Consider the following 22,532-nt stretch of genomic DNA (forward strand, 5'->3'; position numbering starts at 1 on the left):
AGGAAGTAATAAGTGAGGATGTGTGTGCCAAACAGACTAAAAAGGCAAACTTTGGTTTAAAGGAGGGTATTTATGTGCAATACGGAAGTGGCTTAGACTGTTAGACATCAATTGAAGTTGGCATGAGAGGAAGCCATCTTAGATGATGGACGGCCCCAGCTGCTGTTGAGGATTTGGGACTGTGTCAGGCGCGCATAGGCGCTACAAGGCCCAGCCAAGGTGAGAACGTGGCCCCTGTTGCCATGGAAACCACACAGCCGCGGCTTTCCTGCAGAGGCCCCGGTGGAAAGGACCCGGGTGACCTTCGACCTCAGGCTATGAAGAAGCCTTCCTCGACGGCCACAACAACAACAAAAAGGAACCAATCAGGGCTTCAGATAAACGCTAAGCAGCCGCCCAATCGGAATAGGCTGCTCGCTCCACTCCCCGCCCACTCCTTCGCGTCTGCAAAGTTAGAAGGAAGCTGTGGGTCCTCCGCCCCGTCTTTTAGCGACGCTAGCCACTCAAACTCTCCGTAAGTGAACAAAAGCCGTGTAATTTTTCCGCGTTTCCGTCAGATTGGCCAATCAGGAGCAAGGACTTTAAGTAGAGTCCGCCTCCGTCTTCCACCCATTGGGTTTTCACTTGAGGACGAGAAGAGAAAGAGCCCCCCCCCAACAATCTCACGGTTTTCCGAACCAAGAATCCAATCATCATTGACGTTACAAATGGAAACATCACACCTTCTACGCGGAGTTCAGCGAATCGGCTCCCAGCTTTGACTCTTGCCCCGCCTTCTTTCTTAGCCAATCAGTAGTGTCGGATCTCACCCCCGCCGCCGTTTTCCGGGCATGCGCACTCAGACACTCGCGAGGCAGAGGAGGAGGAGGGAGGGGGAAGGTTCTGGAGGGAGAAGTGCCCGCCGCCATCTTAGCATCGCTGCTACGGCCGCGTCTGAAGACAGAGCGAAGGACTCGCAACCCGTCCCGGGACAAAGCGCCTACCCGAGTTTAACGGCCGAAGGGAGAGGGAGGTGGGTGAGTCGGACTTGAAAAACCGGCCTGAGGCGGAGAAGACCCAGCAGAGAGCGGCGGTGACGTCACGACCGCGGCGGTGACGTCAACGGGAGGGGACCCTGGAGTTCCCGAGGTTCTAAAAGGGGGGGGAGGGGAACCTCATTGAAGAAGAGCCGCCGCCGCCGCCGCTTTAGATGGGCAAGGGGAGGGGCTTTCGCGGAGGGGGCGTGGCCTCGCCTCCTTAGTACCTATAGCGGCTTCCACCCATCCCCCCCTTTTTGCTTCTTTTGTGCGTTTGGGCGGGGGGGGGGGTCGAGTTTAGGGAGGTTTTTTGGAGACTCAAGTGAGAAGCAGTTCTGGCCCCGGCAGAGTCTAGCCAGAAGGCAGCCACTTCGCTGACACTCCAAGTTATTTTTATTATTTTGATCGGACCGCAGTGCAGTTCGGAAAGCGAGTGAGCATCAATCACCTTTTAGCAACAAAAAAAAATTTTTTTTACTCAAAAAAAACCCAAAAAAGGGGGGGGGGGGGAGAGAGGGCGATGGTGTTTGGCCGTGGAGGTGTCCGGGTGCTGCTAGGCCATAAGTACAGAATTGCCCTTTTGTACTCTGTGCTGCGGAGTGCGCAGCAGTCGCCGGTTGTTTGGTTCTGTGTTTCCAGCTAGTAAACAGCCTGCAACTCCTATCTTGTCGACTATTGTTGACAAGGCAAGTGGGTGGTGTAATTTGTATTTAGTAGGCTCTGGTGAATGTGCAGGGTTAGAAAGTTCAGTAGATCAGGTGGGGGCAGGGTGGAGCTCCCTGTGGGGGTTTCTTTAGGGAACAATTGGTAGAACAGCTTGACCTCACATAGACTCACCTTCCTTTAGAATTATTTACCTGGGGTGGGAATTTGCAAGCGTTCTGGGTGATGTTAGGAAATGCCTGCACTTGAAGGGTTATTTAGAAGGGATGCTAGAACTTGGGGGAGGGACAGAGACATTGCTGGCTCAAAATCAAATGAGGAACATGCAGGGGTGTTGGTCTTAAGGATATTTGCAGGAATTTTGTGAAGTGGTCTAACAAGGTGAAGTTGACTTTGATTTAAATGTAATGGCATACCCAGTGCTTCAAAGGAAAGCAGGCAGTGATTTGGAACAACAGGTATTTTTCCAGGCAGTGATCAGGTTCTAGGGTAGAAATGTTATAGGTTAGGTTGTTTTTTTTACTCTTGGTCTAGCAAGGTGAATTTGACTTAAATGTAATGGCATACCCAGTGCTTCAAAGGAAAGCAAGCAGTGGTTTGGAACAACAGGTATTTTTCCAGGCAGTGATCAGGTTCTAGGGTAGAAATTTTATAGGTTAGATTGTTTTTTTACATGAAAACTCCATCTGGATTGGTGTGGAAAAACAGCTTCTGGCCAGTGGAATGGATCCTTGTCTTTGGGGCTCTAAAGTCTTTCTCTGCTGGGATTATTTTCATATCATGCTTCAGGGAGTGTGGAAACACGTGAATCTTGGTTAGGCCTGGATTCTCTTTTCTTATCGTTGAGAGATTGCTTTTTTAAGTGGAGGCAGAGAACTGGAGAGCTCTAAATCTTACCGAGAGCTCTTGTCAAACTTTATGGCTGGAAGGGCAGTCTCTTTGAATCTTTGGTTTGTGATATAAAAGGCCAAAACATTATTGCTGTACAGTTGGATCCAGAATTTGGCCTGGACCTCATGATCAGTGTTCCCTCTAAGATGAGTTAGTGTGAGCTAGCTCACAGTTTTTTAGCCTTCAGCTCACACATTTTTGTCTGCGCTCAGGAAGGATGGCTCCAGAGTGTTATACAAATTAATATCCGGTCAAAAATGTGTATAACAAGAGCAAACTAATTTATGCAGCAGCCAAATGGCTCACTCACAGCTTTAATGCCAGTAGCTCATAAAGTAGAATTTCTGCTCACAAGACTCCACAGCTTAGAGGGAGCATTGCTCACGATGCAAGGTTCCCTATATCCCCCAGAAGAATCACATCTGCTAAGGGAACCCAAATCCCGCAATTCTAGCAAAATTAGTCAAATGTACTTAACTTTCACAATCTGTTTGACTTTTTTTAGCTTATTTGAAATATTTAGGGCACAGAAATGCATATTGAAGCCCAAGAAATTAAGGCAGGGGGGATTTGGATGTGTGCTGAAGTTGAGGAGAGCCACTGGGAACACTTCCTGTGACTGCTTCCAGATTCTGATTCTTGTACTTTTCTAGCTTTCCATGATCTGCAGAATGATGTCTAAAAGCCTGTTGATAATGTCGCCCTGGGTTCTCCAATACATGGAGTATCCATCCCTGCACATTGTCACTTCTTCCCTTTGCTTGGATTAATCATTAAAAGGTGGGACGTTCCTTCCTGATGTGTCTACTTTGATAAATTCTCAGTTGTTGCTCTAGGAAAAAGCCAGTGGCAGAGTTCTTCAGCTGGAGGCGTACTGCATTAGAAACTGCAGGGCAAAGAGTATGGAGCCAGGGGGGAGATTATTTGTGTAAGAGAAGCGTAGGAACTGATTTGTAACATGGATGAATCAACAGTCTTGATAAGCTGTTAAAGATGTGTGGCTGTTTTCTATGTGATGCTTTTGTTTTTTTGGGAGACCATGCAAAAGTTTCTTTGTCACAGGTACGTTCAAGAATTCTACAGTGAGCATCTCACATCATCTCACGTGTTTACTGTCTGTGGTTTGTAAAATATGCAGATTATGTGAAGCATGTGACACTAAAATAAGCAGGTTCTTCTGCGGTTTGTGACTGGTAATGTAGGCAGGCAGTGGTTCGCTAGGTCGGTGCAAGACTCGAGGGTGGATAAGGATCCTGCAGCAGGTGGACCCAGCGGAACTTTCCTCTCACTGGCAGCCACCAGAAGTGCAGCGCAAACTGTGGCAGCTGCAGAGATACAGGGACAGAAGGGAATGGAGCCTCTGACCTCAGCAGCTGCACCTCTCTTTCCTTCCCGGGAGTCTGCTTATAGCTGGAAGTCAGAGATGCCTCAGGTCCTCTACTTAAAGCTGGTGTAGTGCCCCGGTTGAAGGAGCCTTGACCACATAGAGCCAGTTTGGTGTAGTGGTTAAGTGTGTGGACTCTAATCTGGGAGAACCGGGTTTGATTCCTCACTCCTCCACTTGCAGCTGCTGGATGACCTTGGGTAAGCCATAGTTCTGTCAGAGCTGTTCTCTGAAGGACAGTTCTGGAAAGAGCTCTCTCAGCCCCACTACCTCACAGGGTGTCTGTTGTGGGGAGGAGAAGGAAAAGGAGTTTGTAAGCCGCTCTGAGACTCCGAGTGAAGGGCGGGGCATAAATCCAATCTCCTCTTCTTCTTCATGTAGCAGTGCGGCTGCACTGATGCAGCTATGTTTGAGGATTCTGTATGTTCACATGTCAAAGGAAGTTCCAAAACATGTTCACGTACACATTCATAGCATTGGAACTTCCCATGCACTGAAGGTGAGCCTTGGTGGCAGAGATTGACAGTAGTAGGCATCTTGCAGCTTTTCTGTACTTTGTACTCAGAACAAAAATTTTTGTCCCCTCCCATTCTTTTATTTAAAAAATCGAATGCAGCAGTTGTCCCTCAAGCTCCATTTCAAAAGAAACTGCAACCGTAACAATGGTGGTGAGTCCAGTGAGATAATTCATTCTGAACTGTCCGAGATGAGATCTCCGGAAGGGGCGATGTTTGGGGGGGTAAAGGAAGAGGGTGTCTGTCCCAGAATGGGGAAAGTGGATAAAAACAAGTTGGCCGTAAGATCTTCCTTGTCTGGAAGGATCTTTTGTACTTAATCTATTGACATTCCAGAAGCCTAGACATAACTGATCGGGTTATAGTTGGTTTCCAGATTGGTAGGTTCTAGAACATACAACTATTTCAGCTTCTAGAACATTGTGTATCCTAGCAACACACATGGGCCCTGCCCCTCCGGTTTAGCCTGTTTCTCAGTTTCACTCATGTCTCCATTTTCTCCAGGTTGTGATTGAATTCTCTGCTTGCTAAAAATCCTTCTCCACTAGCAGCTCCTGCATCTCGGGGTGGTGGGGAGCCCACCTGTTTGGGCCAGCCATGGATCCGGCGTTCCCCAATCCATCCCAGGACCCAGTAAGTATCTCCCCTTGTGCCCACCTCCTTTCCTTTTGGTGTGGGGAAGATCTGTGCTTAACTCCTTTTTCCACTCTCTCCCACTACTTGCAGAGTCAAGAGGATGGCATGGCCTCGGACGACTTCGACATTGTGATCGAGGCCATGCTGGAGGCCCCGTACAAGAAAGAGGAGGTGAGACTTCAGGTCCTCGAACCCAGAACCATGCACTGCCTCTGGAAAGGATTTGTAGCCATGCTACTGAGAGTGTTGAATTTCTAGTCCTCTTAGTGTAGACGAAACCCCCAGAAGAGCATAGAGGCTGTCCCTACTAAAGGGGTCTGTTGAAACAGGTTCGTGGTAGGCTTTCATGACTTGGGTGGTACTGCCATTCTCCTGACATAGTTCTGTCTCAGTATTTTTTCCAAGTTATAGACGTTCTCCCTTTTCGTGAGCCGTAAACCTGCCAAAGGAAAGCCGTATTTTGCAGTTGTAGCAGGATCTCCTTTGCATATTAGGATCTCCTTTGCATATTAGGCGACACACCCCTAATGTAGCCAATCCTCCAAGACCTTACAGAGCTCTTCTTACAGGGGCTACTGAAAGCTCTTGGAGGATTGGCTACATTAGCGGTATGTCGCCTAATATGCAAAGGAGTTGCTGCTATAAAAAGAGCCCTTATGCCGACACTATATACATTATCAGCATATGCCAATTTTTAAGGGTTTATTTGTCAAGGGTGGTGATTCCATACTATTATTTGGAGGCATCCCATTGGAAATCCTTTGGTACAAGTGTGGCTACGGTTTTGGCATCACAGGAAGCTTTCTGTCTTGCTCAGTATTTCCTATGTAGTTTTGTCTGTGGCTGAGTCTATGGAAGTTTGGCCCAGGGTCTTGCGAGCTGTGCATTCAGGAAGTAGATTTCTGTACTGGGTATTTGTGTGTGTGTGTACGAAATGTCACTTACTACAAGATTGTTCTGATTGCAATATTTTTTCCTTCGGCATTTTCAGAGAAAGCTGCATTGGATTACTTTGGTATTTGGGGAGAAGCTAGCAGGGTAAACTGCCATGGGTGTGTTGGGCAGGTTACGCGGACCTGTAATTTTTTCTTTTCTGCATAATTACAAGGATCGGAGAAGAACATACCCCGTGTGTCCAGTTTGGAAGTCGGCATAAACAGGCTGGATTACTTTTCTTTAAAACTGTAGAACTTCCTTGAGGTTTCTGTTTCTTCATGTGAGCCGTGTATGACGACTCTGCATTGCGTCCTTTCTTAAATGAAACGGTTCCTTTGGTAGAACTGTGGCCGACACGCCTTTCTAGATAGGATGTGTCCAAAGAGCCATGCTATTATGAAACTTAGCATCTACCGTCTTCGCAAGTGGTGCTTGGAAACAGTATGATTTGAATGTATGAAACACAAAGCCCCCCCCCCCCCCGTTGTCTGAATCAACCTTTGCCTGGTTTTCAGATTTTACAAGGAAAGGGATTAGTCTCTCTTGCCAAGGAGTCACAGGAGAGGTCTGGTGTGGCCTTCCCAACACTAGATGGAGGCAGCAGGTTTCCAGACTCATAGGTCCAGTCTTCTGGGACAGTTCTAATGATCAGTCCCTTTCTCTTGCTTTATTCCCTTCTTGGTTTGGTGTAGTGGTTAAGTGCGCGGACTCTAATCTGGGAGAACTGGGTTTGATTCCCCACTCCTCCACTTGCACCTGGCTGGATGACCTTGGGCAAGCCGTAGTTCTGATAAGAGCTGTTCTTGAAAAAGAGCAGTTTCTGTCAAGAGCTCTCTCAGCCCCGCCTACCTCACAGGGTGTCTGTTATGGGGAGGGGAAGGGAAAGGAGTTTGTAAGCCGCTCTGAGACACCTTTGGGTAGTGAAGGGTGGGGTATAAATCCAATCTCTTCTTCTTGGTAGATGCTAAAAGTGGGCAGTTTTGAACACCGTGGATTTTGTTAAGGGATTGGGCGACTTAAGGTTCCGCAGTTGCAGTTTTGAGGTTGAGGGTCCTTCCTTCAAACAATTTACCTGCTTGATTGCTAATCGCTCCACCCCCGGGCTCCATCACACGAGCCGATCCGTGCTCAGTAACCAGGAACCTCTCAAGGGATGGTGGTCTCTTTCGTTTCTGTGGGGTGGGCCGTTTCCATGGCGGGCTGTCGTGGAGTGAGTGTGCGTGTGTGTGCCCCCCCTCCCCCTGTGTGTCTGAATGATCCTCCCCTCCTGGGCCCACCCCCTCCTGTGTTTGCTCTAGGCCCAGCCTGGACCATCAAAGCCTCCAGCTGACCCCCCCACAGTGCAGGTAACGTATGAAAGCGACTGGGAGCTGCCAGAGGGAGGAGGGCGGGAGCTGGAGGAGTGGGCTGGGCTGGGCTGGGCTGCGGAGTGGAGACGGGCGGCGGGTGGGGGGCCGTACACTGACCACTGTGCTCTGCCCATCTCTTCAGCCCCCTCAGGAGGAAAAAGAAGGAAAAGAAGTCAAGAAAGACAGCACCTCCAGCAGTAGCGGAGAAAGCAGCAGGTGAGGACGAGGGCTTACTCGGGTGTTGTCTGTTTTTCTCTCCCTGCTGTCTGCTAGTGGCTGAGTGGGGAGGAACTAAGCTTGGGTCTCTTCTTTTTCTTTATGTTTCCAGCAAAAAGAAGAGGAGCCGGAGCAGGAGCCGCGACCACAGACACAGGTAGGGATGGGCCGCGGGTTGCCCGGAAAACGGGGCACTTGCATGTGGGAAATGTGCGGGTTGCTCAGCTCAGATAATACAGTGATCAGGTACATTGCGAGGACCGCACACTTTCGGTACACGTAGTTGGCATGCTCTCAGTTCACGCAAGCGGAACGTCTTCGTTGGGAGATGGTTGAGTGGAGAGAGGTGGGATGTCTGGGGAGAGCTCAGTGACGGGGTTTCCACTTACAATAAAACAACAAACTGCAGTTTAAAATCTCAATTGGTACTGCCAGTAAATAAAAATTAAATCAGTCAAATGCAGTCCTAAAAAAAACCCTTTCTTCTAGGGTCCCAGGCATAATCTTCTTGGGGAGGTTCTTCCATAATCCTGGTGCCGCCACCAAAAAGGCCCTCTCCTAAGTTTCTGCAATTGGGGGAAGAGTCAGGAAGGCCTCTTCTTGTGACCTTAATTCCTGGATAGGAGTGTATAGGAGAAGATGATCCCAAGATGTGTAGGGCTTGTCTTTGTGGCTGTCACAGAAGGAGAACTCCTGAGTGGCTCCCTGCTACTCAGTAGAGGGCCGGGAACCGGGGTGACATCAGGTGATCCATAGAGCGCAGCCTGTCTCAGGCACTGTTCTTTTTGCCCTGTAGCCAAATGTGAGGATTTGGGTTTGGACTGGAAGTGGCCTATCCCAATATAATTGAGTGGTAAGAGCCGCATGGCAGCCGTTTGCGGCCCAGTTTTGGCCCATAGTGACCATTGCTAAACCCTCGCGTGGCTCACTCTTGTGCCCGTAGTTGCACAACCCGATGTGGACCTGCTGCCTCGGCACAATTTGTATTCAGGCATCTTCTAGTGGGAGGAATGGCCGCAACAGCCTTCCGCACTCTCCTCCCATGATCTGTTCCCCCTTCCAGCCGCAGTCGGGACCGAGACCGCCATCGCAGGCGCAGCCGTAGTCGGGACCGCTGGCACCGGAGCAGAAGCCGCCATCGGAGCCGGAGCCGAGATCGTAGGTGGGGCAGCCGTTCCGGCAGCAGAGAGCGCCGGAGGGATGAGAGAGTGCGCTACCGTAGCCCCCCACCTCCTGGGTGAGGAGCGCAAAAGAGTGGATGATGACCATATCTATGACAGATGCAGTCAAATCATCCATGCTTCGCATTTAGTGGGCTAGCAACTACGTTGACATAAGAACATAAGAGATGCCAATGTTGGATCAGGCCAAGGCCCATCCAGTCCAACACTCTGTATCACACAGTGGCCAGAAATACCAGTGCCATCAGGAGGTCCACCAGTGGGGCCAGGACATTAGAAGCCATCCCACTGTTGACCCCCCCAAGCACCAAGATGACAGAGCATCACTTGCCCCAGAGTCCCTATCTATACCTTGTGGCTAATAGCCACTGATGGACCTCTGCTCCATATGCTTATCTAATTCCCTTTTGAAGCCGTTCATGCTTGTAGCCGCCACCACTTCCTGTGGCAGTGAATTCCGTGTGTTAATCACTCTTTGACCAGGGAGGCTCAGTCACACGAATGTTCAGGCAAGCAGGCCAAGCCCCTCAATCTCCTGTTCCTGCATCCCATTCACAATCAATGCTTGGGAGCAGTGTTCCCTCTAAGCTGAATTAGCGCGAGCTAGCTCACAGGTTTTTAGCCACTGGCTCACACATTTTTGTCTTAGCTCAGGAAGGATGGCCCCAGAGCAAGCTAACCTATGTAGCAGCCAAATCACTCGCTCACAACTTTAATGCCAGTAGCTCACAAAGTAGAATTTTTGCTCACAAGACTCCACAGCTTAGAGGGAACATTGGTTGTTCTCAGCAAAGTTAGTTCCTTATGAGCCTCTCAGGGAGAAATTTCTACAACTGAGCTTAGACATCTAAGTACACTTTGCTGTACAGCTCCACTAAAACCACATCAAGATAAGAGAAACTCTAAACAGGGCTTTGCCTTCAGGTTTTAAAGGGACAATCGCTTTTCCTTCTGCCTCCCAATTGGCCAAGTCTTTCTCTCCTAATTTGGATAGCCCAGAAGGAATAGAGAAGTATGCCAATAGTTTTTCTAGCTTTCCATTTACCCTCCCCTAGGAGCCACAGATGAAAGAGCCACCAGGATCGATGGTTGTCTGCACTGTTCCCTCTAAGCTGAGTTAGTGTGAGCTAGCTCACAGTTTTTTAGCCTCTGGCTCACATATTTTTGTCTTAGCTCAGGAAGGGATGGCTCCAGCTCAGGAAGGATGGCCCCAGAGCAAGCTAACCTATGTAGCAGCCAAATCACTCGCTCACAACTTTAATGCCAGTAGCTCACAAAGTAGAATTTTTGCTCACAAGACTCCACAGCTTAGAGGGAACATTGGTTGTCTGGGTAGCTCTGTGACACCACAGTAATCAGCACGCGGTTGTAAAGGAGACAGCACTGTACGTTCAATTCTTCTTCCCAGCGAAGTTGATGTTTTAATTTGTTTTGGTTTTCTGTTATTATGATTGCTTTATATATTATTACCCATACTCAAAACAACTATTACTTCGACTATAAATACTAACGTACGGAGGGGAACATAGTGTCATTTGATAACCATAGGTAGTACTGTATTGAGTAATGTCAAAGGAATTCTATACGATGTGTTTATATACTGTTCTTAATATACCAGTAAAGGAGACAAGAAGTCCCCCGGGGGGGGGGGGGGGCTTCTGGTTTTGTCCAACTTGAGCAGATTTGGGTGAAAGGATCTGCTCTTTGGTTGTCCGAATGTACACGTGCTCTCCCAAGTCTGCCTCAGCTACAGCGCAGCAGCCTTAAACGGAGCCCTGTTTCTTCCTCTGTAGGCGGCGGTTCGGACATAGCAAGAGTCCCTTATACAGAGAGAAGAGTCCCCTCCGGTGAGTGCCTGCCTTGATTTTGTTGGTGGTTCTCTGCCCAAGGGAATGTTGATTCCCCTCCTCCCACTTTTCAGCTCACCTTCTCCTGTCCACACAGGGAGCCTTTGGGCAGCCTGAGTCCAGAGGAGCGTGATGCCCGTACCGTCTTCTGTATGCAGCTGGCTGCCCGCATCCGCCCCCGTGACCTTGAGGACTTTTTCTCTGCTGTTGGCAAGGTACCCCCCCTTACCCCCCCTCTTATCTCCTTATTCTCTCTGCCCCTTCTAATGTAGATTCAACACCTTCAGTATCACCTTAGTGCAGGGGTGGTCAGACTTGCTTAACGTAAGAGCTATGTAGAATAAATGTCAGATGCTCGGGAGCCGCAAGGCATGAACAAATATTACATGTTTTTACTGGGGGAAATGCAGATTTGCTTTTTATCAACATTGAATGAGACTCCCAAAAATAATTACAAAAGCGATAAAGGCAGAGATATTGGTAATGATATTTATTTGCCCAATGATGATGATAATATAATAATCTTTCCATTTATTGATCGCTCAATCCATGCAGAGCTGCCGGCTCTGAGCGATTTACAGTTACTCATGAAATTCACATGGGACTAACAATGCTGGGGGTAAGGGAGGACAACATATATCATTTAAATCGCACACATTTTTGCAGTCGTCGAAATAATGGTTAGCTGTAAGGTCCAGTCGTGTTCGGCGTAGCTTGATGTTGTCAGCATTGTCTCAGTCGCAGCGCACCACTGCCACCATCTGGCCGAATGGCTTATTGCAGCCTTTTTCATCAACGCTGCGTAGATCTTCCTCGGCTTACGGAGCTTACGCGCAGGCCCTCTGATCGGCTAACACAACCCCCACTGGGGGGGTTTGTGTGCCCACTCTCTCTAAGGAGTGGTACCCATTTTATCTACTCGCCGAAGCTTTCGAACCGCTGGGTGGACGGCGAGTTGGGGACAAGGACTGGCAGCTCACGCCAGTGCGGGGCTTGAACTGACAGCAGTCCCCCGACTACTACTACTACTACTATTATTATTATTAAATTGATACCCCGCCCTATCCCACGAGTGGGATGTTTATTTAGAGCTATTTATTTATTTAAAGCTAAAGAGTTGCCTCCCCATGCCTTCCCCGGCCTGTCCAAGGGCCGGCTTGCCCGGGCTCCCCGCAGCCGCACGATGCCCAGGCAAGCCAAAGGTAGGCACAGAGTATGGCCTAATATGCTAATGAGCGGCACTGTTGGGGGTGTGGCCTAATATGCTAATGAGTTTCTGCTGTTGGGTGTGGCCTGTTTTGCTAATGAGTTCCTGCTGGGCTTTTTCTACAAAAAAAGGCCCTGGTAGTAGTAGTAATAATAACAATAAAAATTTGAACAGCTGTTGGAAGTTTCTGCAGCTTGTTCTCTCTCTCACTGGCCGTCTCTTCCTCCGGGGCAGGTACGTGACGTTCGGATCATCTCTGACAGGAACTCCCGCCGTTCGAAGGGCATCGCTTACGTGGAGTTCTGCGACATCCAGTCTGTGCCACTGGCTATTGGGTTAACAGGGCAGCGTCTCCTAGGCGTGCCCATCATCGTCCAGGCTTCCCAGGTGCGCGACACAATGCAGAACTCGTGGAATTCAGGGATAAGAGCAAGGAAGCGGACGTATTGTTTTGTCATGGGCGGGTCTGTGGATTGATGCAGCCATGTAATTGGGTCAGATTTAGAGAATATTTTTAGGAAAGGAATGGGGTTGGGGTAGATCTAGGATGCTGTGGAGCCAAAGGTTTATTGGAAGAACTAAAGGCTGGCCTTGGCAAAGGGCTGTAGTTTCTTTAGGTCAGCCGTAAGCCCCTTCTGTGTTCATATCCTTCCCCTGCCCAAAGAAGAGAGCCCTGGAGGGTATTTTTAAATTGCTGTTTTTACTCTGGCCCCACTGCCGGACCTCCTGATGGCACCTGGTATTTGTGGCCACTGTGTGACAAGAGTGTTGGACTGGATGGGCCATTGGCCTGATCCAACATTGGCTTCTCTTAGGTTCTTATGTAAGAAGAGGGAAGCACTTATGCAGTTAAGACTAGAGATGTAAAATTTCCGGAAATTTTGAAGCTCGGGAAAAACCCGGTTTTTTCCCCGGTTTTTTTTTTAGGGGAAACAAATTTTCGGAAAAATTGAAAAAATGCTACATTAGCAATTTTTTTTGTCTTTTCTGGATTGAAAGTCATTCTGGTACTTTAGGAACATAAAATATGACTATGGACATTTTTATTTGGCATGAAATTATCACAACTAGCATATTAAAAATATAGTGTATCCAAACAATTATTACAAACAGAATACCCACCCACATGCAAAAACAAAACTGAAACCTTTTTATTTTCTTCTGACAATCGCACCTCCTAAAGGAAGAAATGCATCTTGTTCTTGCATTGGAGAGTTCAGTTTGTAACCTAGGACTTGCTTGTCCTCAGTGCACAGGAATTAGATCAATCTGATACCATATATAGTATATATTTTAGAAATGATTTGGAAAACATTTGAACACCTTGTCTTAAAATATTTTATTCATCATGTTAAAATAAAATGTTCCATAATCATTTCTTTTCTTTTCTTTTTTCATTTTTTCCGGTTTTTTTCCGGGCCTTCACATCTCTAGTTAAGACTCAACATGATGCAGCTTCCACTGGTGGCAAGGCCAGCTGTTGTGGAGCTGAGCCAGTGGCTGGCCTTGTCAGACTGTAGGACCTGCAGCAGACTAAACCTCCCACAAAACATGCCACTTCTGCTCTTAAAAATTGGGCACATCCAGTTTTCAGCTGCTTTGCCGTGACTCTTTAAATGTACCATTTTTTTTTTCTTGTGGGGCACTTTGGGGAAGGGGTTATGGCTCAGTGGCAGAGCCTCTGTTGTGCACGCCCGAAGGTCCCAGGTTCAGTCCTTGGCATTCTCCAGTTACAAGCTTCAGGTTGCAGGTGATGTGAAAGGCCTCAGACCCTGGAGAGCCGCTACCAGTCAGAGTAGACAATACTGACCTTGGTGGATCAAGGGTCTGAGTCCGCGTAAGGCAGTTTCACGTGTTCCCATGTGTGGGAACAGTTTTGGGAAGGCAGGTGTTTAAAAATAAGACTCGGCGCCGCTTGCTCTGGGGCCATTTCTTAATCCCCTTGGGTCCGTGGTCTTAGGCGGAGAAGAACCGTCTGGCAGCCATGGCGAACAACCTTCAGAAGGGCAGCGGTGGGCCCATGAGGCTCTACGTCGGCTCCCTTCACTGCAACATCACCAAAGAGATGCTGCGCGGGATCTTTGAGCCCTTTGGCAAGGTTGGTCTTAGCTGGAGAGAAATGGGGGCGGGGCGTGAAGCTTGGGGGCAGGGCCTCCCGGCATTCTAATCTCCATGTGTTCTCGCTCCCCCCCCCTTTCCCATTTTCAGATTGATAGCATTGTGCTGATGCGTGACCAGGATACTGGGCAGTCCAAGGGCTACGGCTTTATCACAGTAAGTAAAATTTTCTTCCCCTGCATGTGTGGGAGGGTGCTTCTCTGTAAAGATGCGTACTGAACATGTGTCTCTCCTCCTCTCCACAGTTTGCAGAGGCCGAGTGTGCCCGGCGTGCTCTGGAGCAGCTAAACGGTTTTGAGCTGGCCGGTCGACCCATGCGGGTGGGACAAGTCACTGAGCGGCTGGACGGGACCACCGATATCACCTTCCCCGATGGGGCGGATGAGCCTGACCGAGCGGCCCTTAATCTCAGCACCACCAGCTCCCAGTTGCTGATGGCCAAACTGGCAGAAGGTAGAAGGCAAACCAAAGGAAAATGGAGAGCAGTTTAGTCTGCATGAGCTAGGGAGGTTCGCAAGAGAAGCAGGAGTCATTTCCGTTCACAGAATATTATAATTCTGCCATCACCATAGCAGCGTACAATAGGATGAGAAACTGTGACACTTCATTATGGCAAGGACGTAAAGCGTACACAGTCAAAGACCAAAGTTGCAGATCTGTAGAGTTTCCCTTGAAAGGGACTTCCATGGAATATGGGAGCCACACTTAAACATTCGCTGCTCCCAGCGGGAGAGCTTGATACTATTAGATCTCGGTTCTCAGGGAATCGTAGTTGAAATTATGTTCCCTCAACTGCCCGAGGCTCTGGCCACTTAGGGCTCTGAAAATCTTTTAAGCTGAAGAGGTGTTAAGACGGAGATGATGAGAGAGAGCTTTGTTGAAAGAAGTGGGCGCTCCTTAATTCAGAATGGGGAGACTCTCCTCCCATAGGCAAACGTAGGCCCTCCTCCTCTTGGATTTGTCCTACTAAAACCAGAGGAATAAATTGGTATTTTTACTCTGACCGCCTGAACGCACACAGCTTCAGTTTAACAAAGTGGTAGTACACTTTCTTTCTGCACCGTTCTCACAGTGGGAGCAAAATGGGGGCAGAAGAAGCTAGAAAACGAGAGCTCCTCTCAAGGCTTCTGGAGTTAGCCCTTCTCCGTACCTTCTTCATCTCTCTGCCGCAAGAGGAGGCCCTTTTCTGTACGAAAGCCCCTGATTCTTCTCTCTGCTTCTGCGTTTTGGCCTCTGGTGAGCTGCTCAGTCAGCCTGGGTAGCCTCACGGAGTTGTAGGGATAAATTAGGTCAGGACAGAGTATAATCCCCTCTGCAGCTTTAAAGTGTGCCGGGAGAGAAATCTGAATGGGGAGGAGAGAGATTGGGGGTGGGGGGTGGGGTGGAGAAGCAAAGAACAGTTGTGGCTTGCGCTGAGTCATCAAAGTATTGTGCTTTGGGGAAACGACTGCATTCCTTGGCTCATTTGGCTTTTGCAACCTGCCTTTCTCCTGTGTCTGGCCCAAGGCAGCTTCCAGGGGCAATTTTAATTGTATCTCGCGAAGTCAGTTCAGCACTCCTCAGTCCAATGTTCCCTCTAAGCTGTGGAGCCTTGTGAGCAAAAATTCTACTTTGTGAGCTCCTGGCATTAAAAGTTGTGAGCGAGGGGTTTGTCCACTGCGTAAATTAGTCTGCTCTGGAGCCATCCCTCCTGAGCTAAGACAAAAATGTGTGAACCAGAGGCTACAAATCTGTGAGCTGGCTCACACTAACTCAGCTTAGAGGGAACACTGCTACCGAACACCACCATCATCAGTCCAGCTGCCGACCCTCATCAGAAGTCAAGAATGAGAGAACACGGGACAAGCTGAACTTCCTGAGGCAAACAACCATGATATGATAACCAAGTCGTGATATGATAACCAAGTCGTGTTTTAGAGAACAATATATCTTCTTTAATTATCCAGTGAGTAACAAATCATTAAAGTTTGGTGTAGTGGTTAAGCGTGCGGACTCTAATCTGGGAGAACCGGGTTTGATTCCCCACTCCTCCACTTGCACCTGCTGATGTGACCTTGGGTCAGTCACAAGCTCTGGCACAGCTGTCCTTGAAAAAGAGCCGTTTGTGTCAGAGTTCTCTCAGCCCCACCTACCTCACAGGGTGTCTGTTGTGGGGAGGGGAAGGGAAAGGAGTTTGTAAGCCGCTCTGAGACTCCAAGTGAAGGGCGGGGTATAAATCCAATCTCTTCTTCTTCTTCTATTAAAGTTGTTTCCTTTGGAGTAAATTGGTCTCAAGTCTTTCTGACCTACAGCGCTTAGTAGACCGTTTCACTCAAGGTTTCATCAGATGAGACCTTACGCCTTTCGTATTTTTTTCTGCAACTTTTTTCTGAACGGAAGAGGGAGCGGGAAAAAGTTGCAGAAAAAAATATGAAAGGCGTAAGGTCTCATCTGATGAAACCTTGAGTGAAAACGGTCTACAGAGCGCTGGTAGGTCAGAAAGACTTGAGCTCAATTTACTTCAAAGGAAACCACTTTAATGATCTGTTATTCACTGGATAATTAAAGAAGATCTGTTTCCCCCTAAAACACGACTTCGTTATCATATCACGGTTGTTTGCCTCACGGAGTTCAACCCTCATCAGAAAGCTGATGAAAAGGCCCCATGAAACCATTCTGCCTCACTCTGTGTGTGAATGCTTAGCTGAGTAGGAGTTTTTGTAATACACCCGGGGGGATGTGAGGGCCGCCACAGAGAAGAACACAAGTGGTGGTTCTGTTTGCATGCTGGCAAGACAGAACAAGGGGCAGCATGTACCCAGAGAGTTTGGTTAATAATACAGTCGTCTTACCTGTACAGAGAAACAGTATTTTAACATTGAATGCTGTAGGGAATGGTGTTCTCAGTATTTGAAACAGACAAAAATTGCAGGCATCCATGTTGGTCCCTTTAGGAAAATCTGTCCACGGCAGTAATCTTAAATGGCGTGGAGTCTTTTAAAAGCAGCTTTCTGCTGGAGCAGGAGCAAACGGCGGTTGCGGGTGAGCAAAGGAAATCTGCCCCAGGTGTTGGCAGAACCTGCCAGAATGTGCCCCTTCATCCCACGTGGCAGGCAGAGGCACTTTGACTGCGACCTTTTCCAAAAGCTAGTACCGAGCCGGGTTTGGAATGGTTGCAGCCAAGAGAGGGAAGACACAGAGCGGGGCCAATACCTTGTGGATTCTTCGAGCCCACCCAGCCCCGGTTTAGACACACGACCATGTGGCAGCGGCCTCAGTCGCTCACTCCTCAGTGTGTCTGGGTAGCATCTGAAGGGAGGAATCCTCAAGTGTCACGGAAGTACACTAGTGGTGGTTCCGGCCACATCCTAGGGTAGCGACTTCACGGATTGATCATGGGTTGATGGACGGGCACTGGAATTTGCTGGACGTGCTCACCTGGGTCCTTTCCTCCCCCTCCCTGTCCCCAGCAGGGTCTGGGATCCCACTGACGACTACGGCCGCGGCCCAGGCTGCCCTGCAGCTCAACGGAGCGATACCCCTGGGAGCACTCAACCCAGCTGCCCTGACAGGTAAGCGGGAGTGTTGGGACGGGGGAGGTAATTGGGCTCGTCTGGAGGGTTCCCCGAAGAGAGCTCAAAGTCTGGGGAAATGTATGCCCCGCTAGCAGCGTGACTCTTGCTTAAAACATGGTTCGCGAAGGAAAGAAATGTGGCAAAACTCTAGGACGTCGTGGGGAGGAGGTTGAAGAAACCATCTAGTCCTCATAAGAACATAAGAGAAGCCAGTGTCGGATCAGGCCAGTGGCCCATCCAGTCCAACACTCTGTCACACAGAGCCATAAAGACCAGGGGCCATCAGGAAGTCCACCAGTGGGGCCGGGACACTAGAAGCCCTCCCACTGTTGCGCCCCCCTCCAAGCACCAAGAATACAGAGCATCCCTTGCCCCAGAGTTCCTATCTGTACCTTGTGGCTGATAGCCACGGATGGGCCTCTGCTCCATACGTTTATCTAATTCCCTCATGACCCCGTCCCTGCTTGTAGCCGCCACCACCTCCTGTGGCAGTGAATCCCGTGTGTTAGTCACTCATGAAGCTGCCAGAGGCCGAGGCGGGCCATTGGTCCATCTAGCTCAGAACTTTTCTGTTTGGATGATGGCCGTGATAACTCCCTGGCCTCTTCCCAGTCGGATTACTCCATTCTCATATGGAGACCCTGGGAGGCGAACCCGGACCTTCGGCACGCAGAGCGTTTGTCCGGCTACTTAAGCAGTCGGTGGAGTTCCTCTTAGCTGCTCTCATTCACTGTTCATCCCGCCCGATCTGTCGAGAAGATTCCATCGCAGTCCCGGCACTTCCCGTCACCCTCTTCTCTCTGACCTCTTTTCTCCCGCAGCTCTGAGTCCAGCACTGAACCTGGCTTCACAGACGTTGGCCTCACAGTGCTTCCAGCTTTCAGGCCTCTTCACTCCCCAGACAATGTGAGTGGCTGAGCCGCTGAGACCGGGCGGGATGTTTTGCAGGCTGCGGGCAGGGTGGTGGGGCGGTGTATGGGTTGGGAGCCACCACACGCTGCGGTCGGCAGCTAGAATTTTATTTATTGAAAACATTTATTTATTTACAGCATTTCTTCCTTACGAAGTGCCAAGGCGTTACACTGTAGACGAAATACATAGAATACATAAAAACAAAAATTTAAAATCCCAGTTCAGGACTGCTAGTAAAGGTAATCAAATGCAGTCCTGAATAAAGCGGTCTCCAGCTACTTCCTCAAAACTGAAGGCGAAGGGGCCAGGCACACCCCTCTCTGGGGAGGTTGTTCTATAATGCTGGGGCTGCCACTGAAAAGGCCCTCTCGGGTGCCCATCGAATGAGCTTTTTTGATTGACGGGACAGTCAAGGGACAGTCTGAATTCCCAGGCAGGACTTGGTTGACTATTGTAAACGGGCCGGTGATGTTTCAGGTCCCCTCCTCCTGCTGTTCTCTGGCTGCCAAAGCTGCGACGGCCCCTCTTTGTTCTTAGGAGGCCGTCAGAGGCTTTTGGCTACTGAGTTTCATTGCTCCTCTCGCTCATCTGGTGCTCTGCCGTTGCCAGTTCTCCCCCCCCCCCCCCCAGCCTTAACACCAAAGAGATGCTGCGTGGGATCTTCGAGCCCTTTGGCAAGATTGATAGCATTGTGCTGATGCGTGACCAGGATACTGGGCAGTCCAAGGGCTATGGCTTTATCACATTTGCAGAGGCTGAGTGTGCCCGGCGTGCTCTGGAGCAGCTAAACGGTTTTGAGCTGGCCGGTCGACCCATGCGGGTGGGACAAGTCACTGAGCGGCTGGATGGGACCACCGATATCACCTTCCCCGATGGGGCCATGTTTTCTTTGCATTTATGATCCAAGTTGTGGACTTTTACCAGTGTTTTCACAAGGTACATCGACGGCAGAGGAACACGAACCTTTTCTGCACAGTCTCTTGGGCTGGAAACTCTGACTTAGCCGTTTAAATTTTGAGGTCTGATTTCTGTGGGGTTTGCATAGATTCAGAGGCGGCACGGCTGGGTGGTTGCAGGACGGAGAGCCATCTCGAGGTCCCTTCTAACCTCCCCCCCCCTTTTCTGTCCCCCCCATTTTTCAGGTAACGCAACCCAGTTTCCCCTCGCCCACCCTCCCTCTCCCACGGAGCCTGGAAGGGAATGACCGTCTCCACCCCATCACCACCTGACCACCCGCATTGGATGCAAGGCAGGGGAAACGGACTCTGAAGGAAAACCTCCCGGGGGGGGGGGCCTTCTCACGTGAACTGATTTTACTCCCGACTTCCCGCCCCACCAGGTGCCGGGGCTTGGCGTCCCGTCCCCAGCTCTGGAACCAGAATTGAAGGGGGCTGTTACCTCCCCCAACCTGGAACCTCAGAGGAACAGGGGATCTATTCCTCCCCACCCCACCCCACCCCCCAATAGGGGGATTTGCAGCATCTCTTCTTAATTTTTCCCTCCTGGCAGGGCCCGGAAGGGCTGCGGTGTCGGGATATAATTTGCCATTTCTCTTCTTTCCCCCCCTCTCCCCTCCCCTCCCCACTCTCTCTGAAGGTGTGCTTTTGGGCATCTGCCCAGATGCCTTTTGGAAACGTCTCATTTGCAAGGTGGGAGGGGGTGTGTGTACATAAGAGGGGTAGAAACGGGGAGGGGCAAGAACCAGCCATTGGGTGGAAGGCGGGGTCCGGAGGGGATCCCCATATCCCTTTGCAGGCTGTGTTTTGTTATCCCCTCTAAATCTGTACTGGGCGCATACAGTGTGGGGATGTTCTCATTCCTCCCTTTCCTCGTCCCTCTTTTTCTTGGGTCTGTACCCTCTTCTTGGTGTTCCCATTTCTTCCTGCTGCACTTTCCACCCCTCCCGTCGGAGTCCCTCAGACCACCTCTTCCTCCCCAATCCCCAACCTTAAAAAGTGTATTTTGGTTTTCTTTCTTTTTATCTGTCTCTACTTTTTTTTTTGCTTATAAATGAATAATAAAAGTCACCAAAAGTTTTTTTTTTAAAGTTCCTATCTATGAATTTCCTTAGTTCCACTTTCTCAGCTAGTCCCATGGCATAAATTTTCCCTTTAGGTAATTTGGCCCCTGGGACTAGTTCTAAGCTGCAGTCTGAGTAGCTCGTCAGCCTCTTCTTCTCCAAAGACTGCTGCCAAGTCTCTATATTCTTTGGGAAGGGACAGGATCTCCTCTCTGGTGAGAGCATAGATGTCTCCTGTCTCCGGTGCTACCCCCCATTCTGGGTCCCATCTATGTTTATCACATTTTGAGTCAGTTTTCCCCCCCCCCACAGAATGTACAGGTCGTGGCTATGTAACCAGGGGGCCCCCAGTACTAGTGAGAACCGGGCCATTGGGATCAGAACGAATGAGCGATGTTCCCAGTGTCCCCCAATTCCCATTCGCAGGGGCATAGTCTCATATAGGCACGGGTCTTTCATAGGGGACCCATCCATTTGGGTGAAGATCAGTGGTTCCTTCAGCCGCTTCACCCCAGCTTCCAGCCCCACTACTACTGACGGGCTAATTAAGTCTCTCCCACACCCAGAGTCTATAAGCACTTTTACACGCACATGTGTGCCCCAGGTTTGGTTCATTAAGGATACAGTCACGAAGAAAAGAGAGGGGGGTTCGCTCACCACTTTTGGCGCCTCCAATGGAGGGTCCTGCCATTGCGCGCCTTCTACGGCAGGACCTGCTCATTTCCCGCCGGCTCTTGGTCTTCTTCGCTGGAGTCTCCCTCATCCTCTTTGGGCGACGCTTGGAGAGCTTTAGTGAACTTGGGCTTTGCGGTCGCTTTCTTCACTGGGGTAGAGGGTCTGCTCTTGGTCACCGCCGGTTTCTCTCAAAGGATCTTCTGGCCACAATCCGCCGCGAAGTGGCCCCTTTCCCCACATTTCAGGCACAAGCCTTGCCGCATTCGCTGCTCTCAGGTGGCGTCCGCTTGGCTTGGTGGCTTGGTTTTCAGAGGGGGGTTAGCCGACACTCCCCCCCCCACTGCTAGATCCAAGCGGAGTGTTTGCAGGTGGTTTTCCGCACTCTCCGCTTCCTGGATCCACGCTAACAGTGAAATGGGGTCCACGGATCTCAGCACCGTCTCGCGGATCTCCGGATTCAAGCCCACTCGGAACATCTTGACCAGAATGTGTTCTGGCCAGTCTTGAAGTTTAGCAGCATGGAGTTTGAACTCGAGACGGTCTGCCTTCCTTGCTTGAGGGTGCGAAAATACGCGTGCGCCCGCTGCTGTCAGCAAGCTGCCATGGTGTTCTGTGTTGCTTGTATCTCTGTACAGTTGTTAACACCCCCCCCTGTCTGTGCGCCTGTATTTTACTCTGCTGTAATGCCTAAGCCAAACAACTGGAGGATGTATTGGGGGAGTACGCTTATTGCCAGCTTGTTGCTTTTAGAGCCTGGGAACTGCACTTGTATTATGTCCGGAGATAACCTGGTTCTCAGGGAATGAGCGCGCAACCGTTTCCTTTCACCCGCCAGCGGGAAGAGCGCGCAACTGTTTCCTTTCACCCGCCAGCGGGAACGTGACCCATTGGTTCTGTACCTGTTTCAAATCCCTTTATTATGCTTGCCCCAACCGTTTGTAGTCAGTTCTAACAAAGAACGTGTTTGAGTGTCTTTCCAACGCTTTGAAATAAATTTTGCTTTTCTTTAAACGTGGATTTATTCTCGATGCTTGGGGATCCAACACCTGGGGGCACTGGACTGAGCCACCCGGGGGCCCTGCTGCCGCTGCCAGCCCGCCTGCGCCTGCCAGAGCCGCCCCGATGTGAGCGGCCAGGCGCCCAGGGAGGAGGGAGGCGCTCCGCAGTCTGACACGGGGGGGGGGGGCTGGGGGTTAATGGCAAATTTTTTTTCCGCAGACTGGGGCGATCTTCCTGCTCGCCTCCCCTCCCCCCCGCTGTTCCGTTCACCTCCTCCGCGCTTTCTGCCGCAGGCCTTCGCGCCCGCCTGCCCCGAGTGCCAGGTGCCGATTTGGACTGAGAACAGATGGCACTGGGTTTGGGCTCTGCATTCCCTGCAGTCGCCCGCTTTGCCTTGAGTCACCCACCTCCTC

The 22,532-nt window shown here is 50.0% G+C and overlaps 1 protein-coding gene across 8 annotated transcripts; it reads left to right on the top strand.

Moving 5' to 3' along the window:
* Positions 1-860: 860 nt before the first annotated feature.
* RBM23 (RNA binding motif protein 23) lies at positions 861-19,876 on the top strand. Of its 8 annotated transcripts, none has more exons than XM_015406489.1 (16): positions 861-1,012; positions 5,018-5,102; positions 5,196-5,276; positions 7,340-7,387; positions 7,533-7,606; positions 7,719-7,763; positions 8,670-8,843; positions 10,581-10,634; positions 10,732-10,849; positions 12,076-12,228; positions 13,802-13,939; positions 14,050-14,115; positions 14,205-14,412; positions 17,409-17,510; positions 18,335-18,419; positions 19,568-19,876. In XM_015406489.1, exons 2-16 carry the CDS (start codon positions 5,067-5,069, stop codon positions 19,569-19,571), a joined length of 1,386 nt encoding a protein of 461 aa, XP_015261975.1. In that variant the 5' UTR covers positions 861-1,012; positions 5,018-5,066; the 3' UTR covers positions 19,572-19,876. The 8 variants fall into 8 exon arrangements, with proteins under 8 accessions (XP_015261975.1, XP_015261927.1, XP_015261956.1 ...); XM_015406441.1 differs by having other exon boundaries at positions 939-1,012; positions 4,974-5,102; XM_015406470.1 differs by having other exon boundaries at positions 939-1,012; positions 4,974-5,102; positions 17,412-17,510.
* The last annotated feature ends 2,656 nt before the right edge of the window (positions 19,877-22,532 follow it).

Source organism: Gekko japonicus, unplaced genomic scaffold (genome assembly GCF_001447785.1).
Source record: "Gekko japonicus isolate JY-2015 unplaced genomic scaffold, Gekko_japonicus_V1.1 scaffold1746, whole genome shotgun sequence".
Taxonomy (NCBI): Eukaryota; Metazoa; Chordata; class Lepidosauria; order Squamata; family Gekkonidae; genus Gekko; species Gekko japonicus.

Excerpts from the sequence above, each read along its gene's own strand:
- RBM23 (XM_015406489.1), top strand. The coding sequence starts at position 5,067 with ATGGATCCGGCGTTCCCCAATCCATCCCAGGACCCA. Across the intron at positions 7,764-8,669 it reads AGCCGCGACCACAGACACAG|CCGCAGTCGGGACCGAGACC; the intron begins GTAGGGATGGGC and ends TCCCCCTTCCAG. Across the intron at positions 8,844-10,580 it reads CGTAGCCCCCCACCTCCTGG|GCGGCGGTTCGGACATAGCA; the intron begins GTGAGGAGCGCA and ends CTTCCTCTGTAG.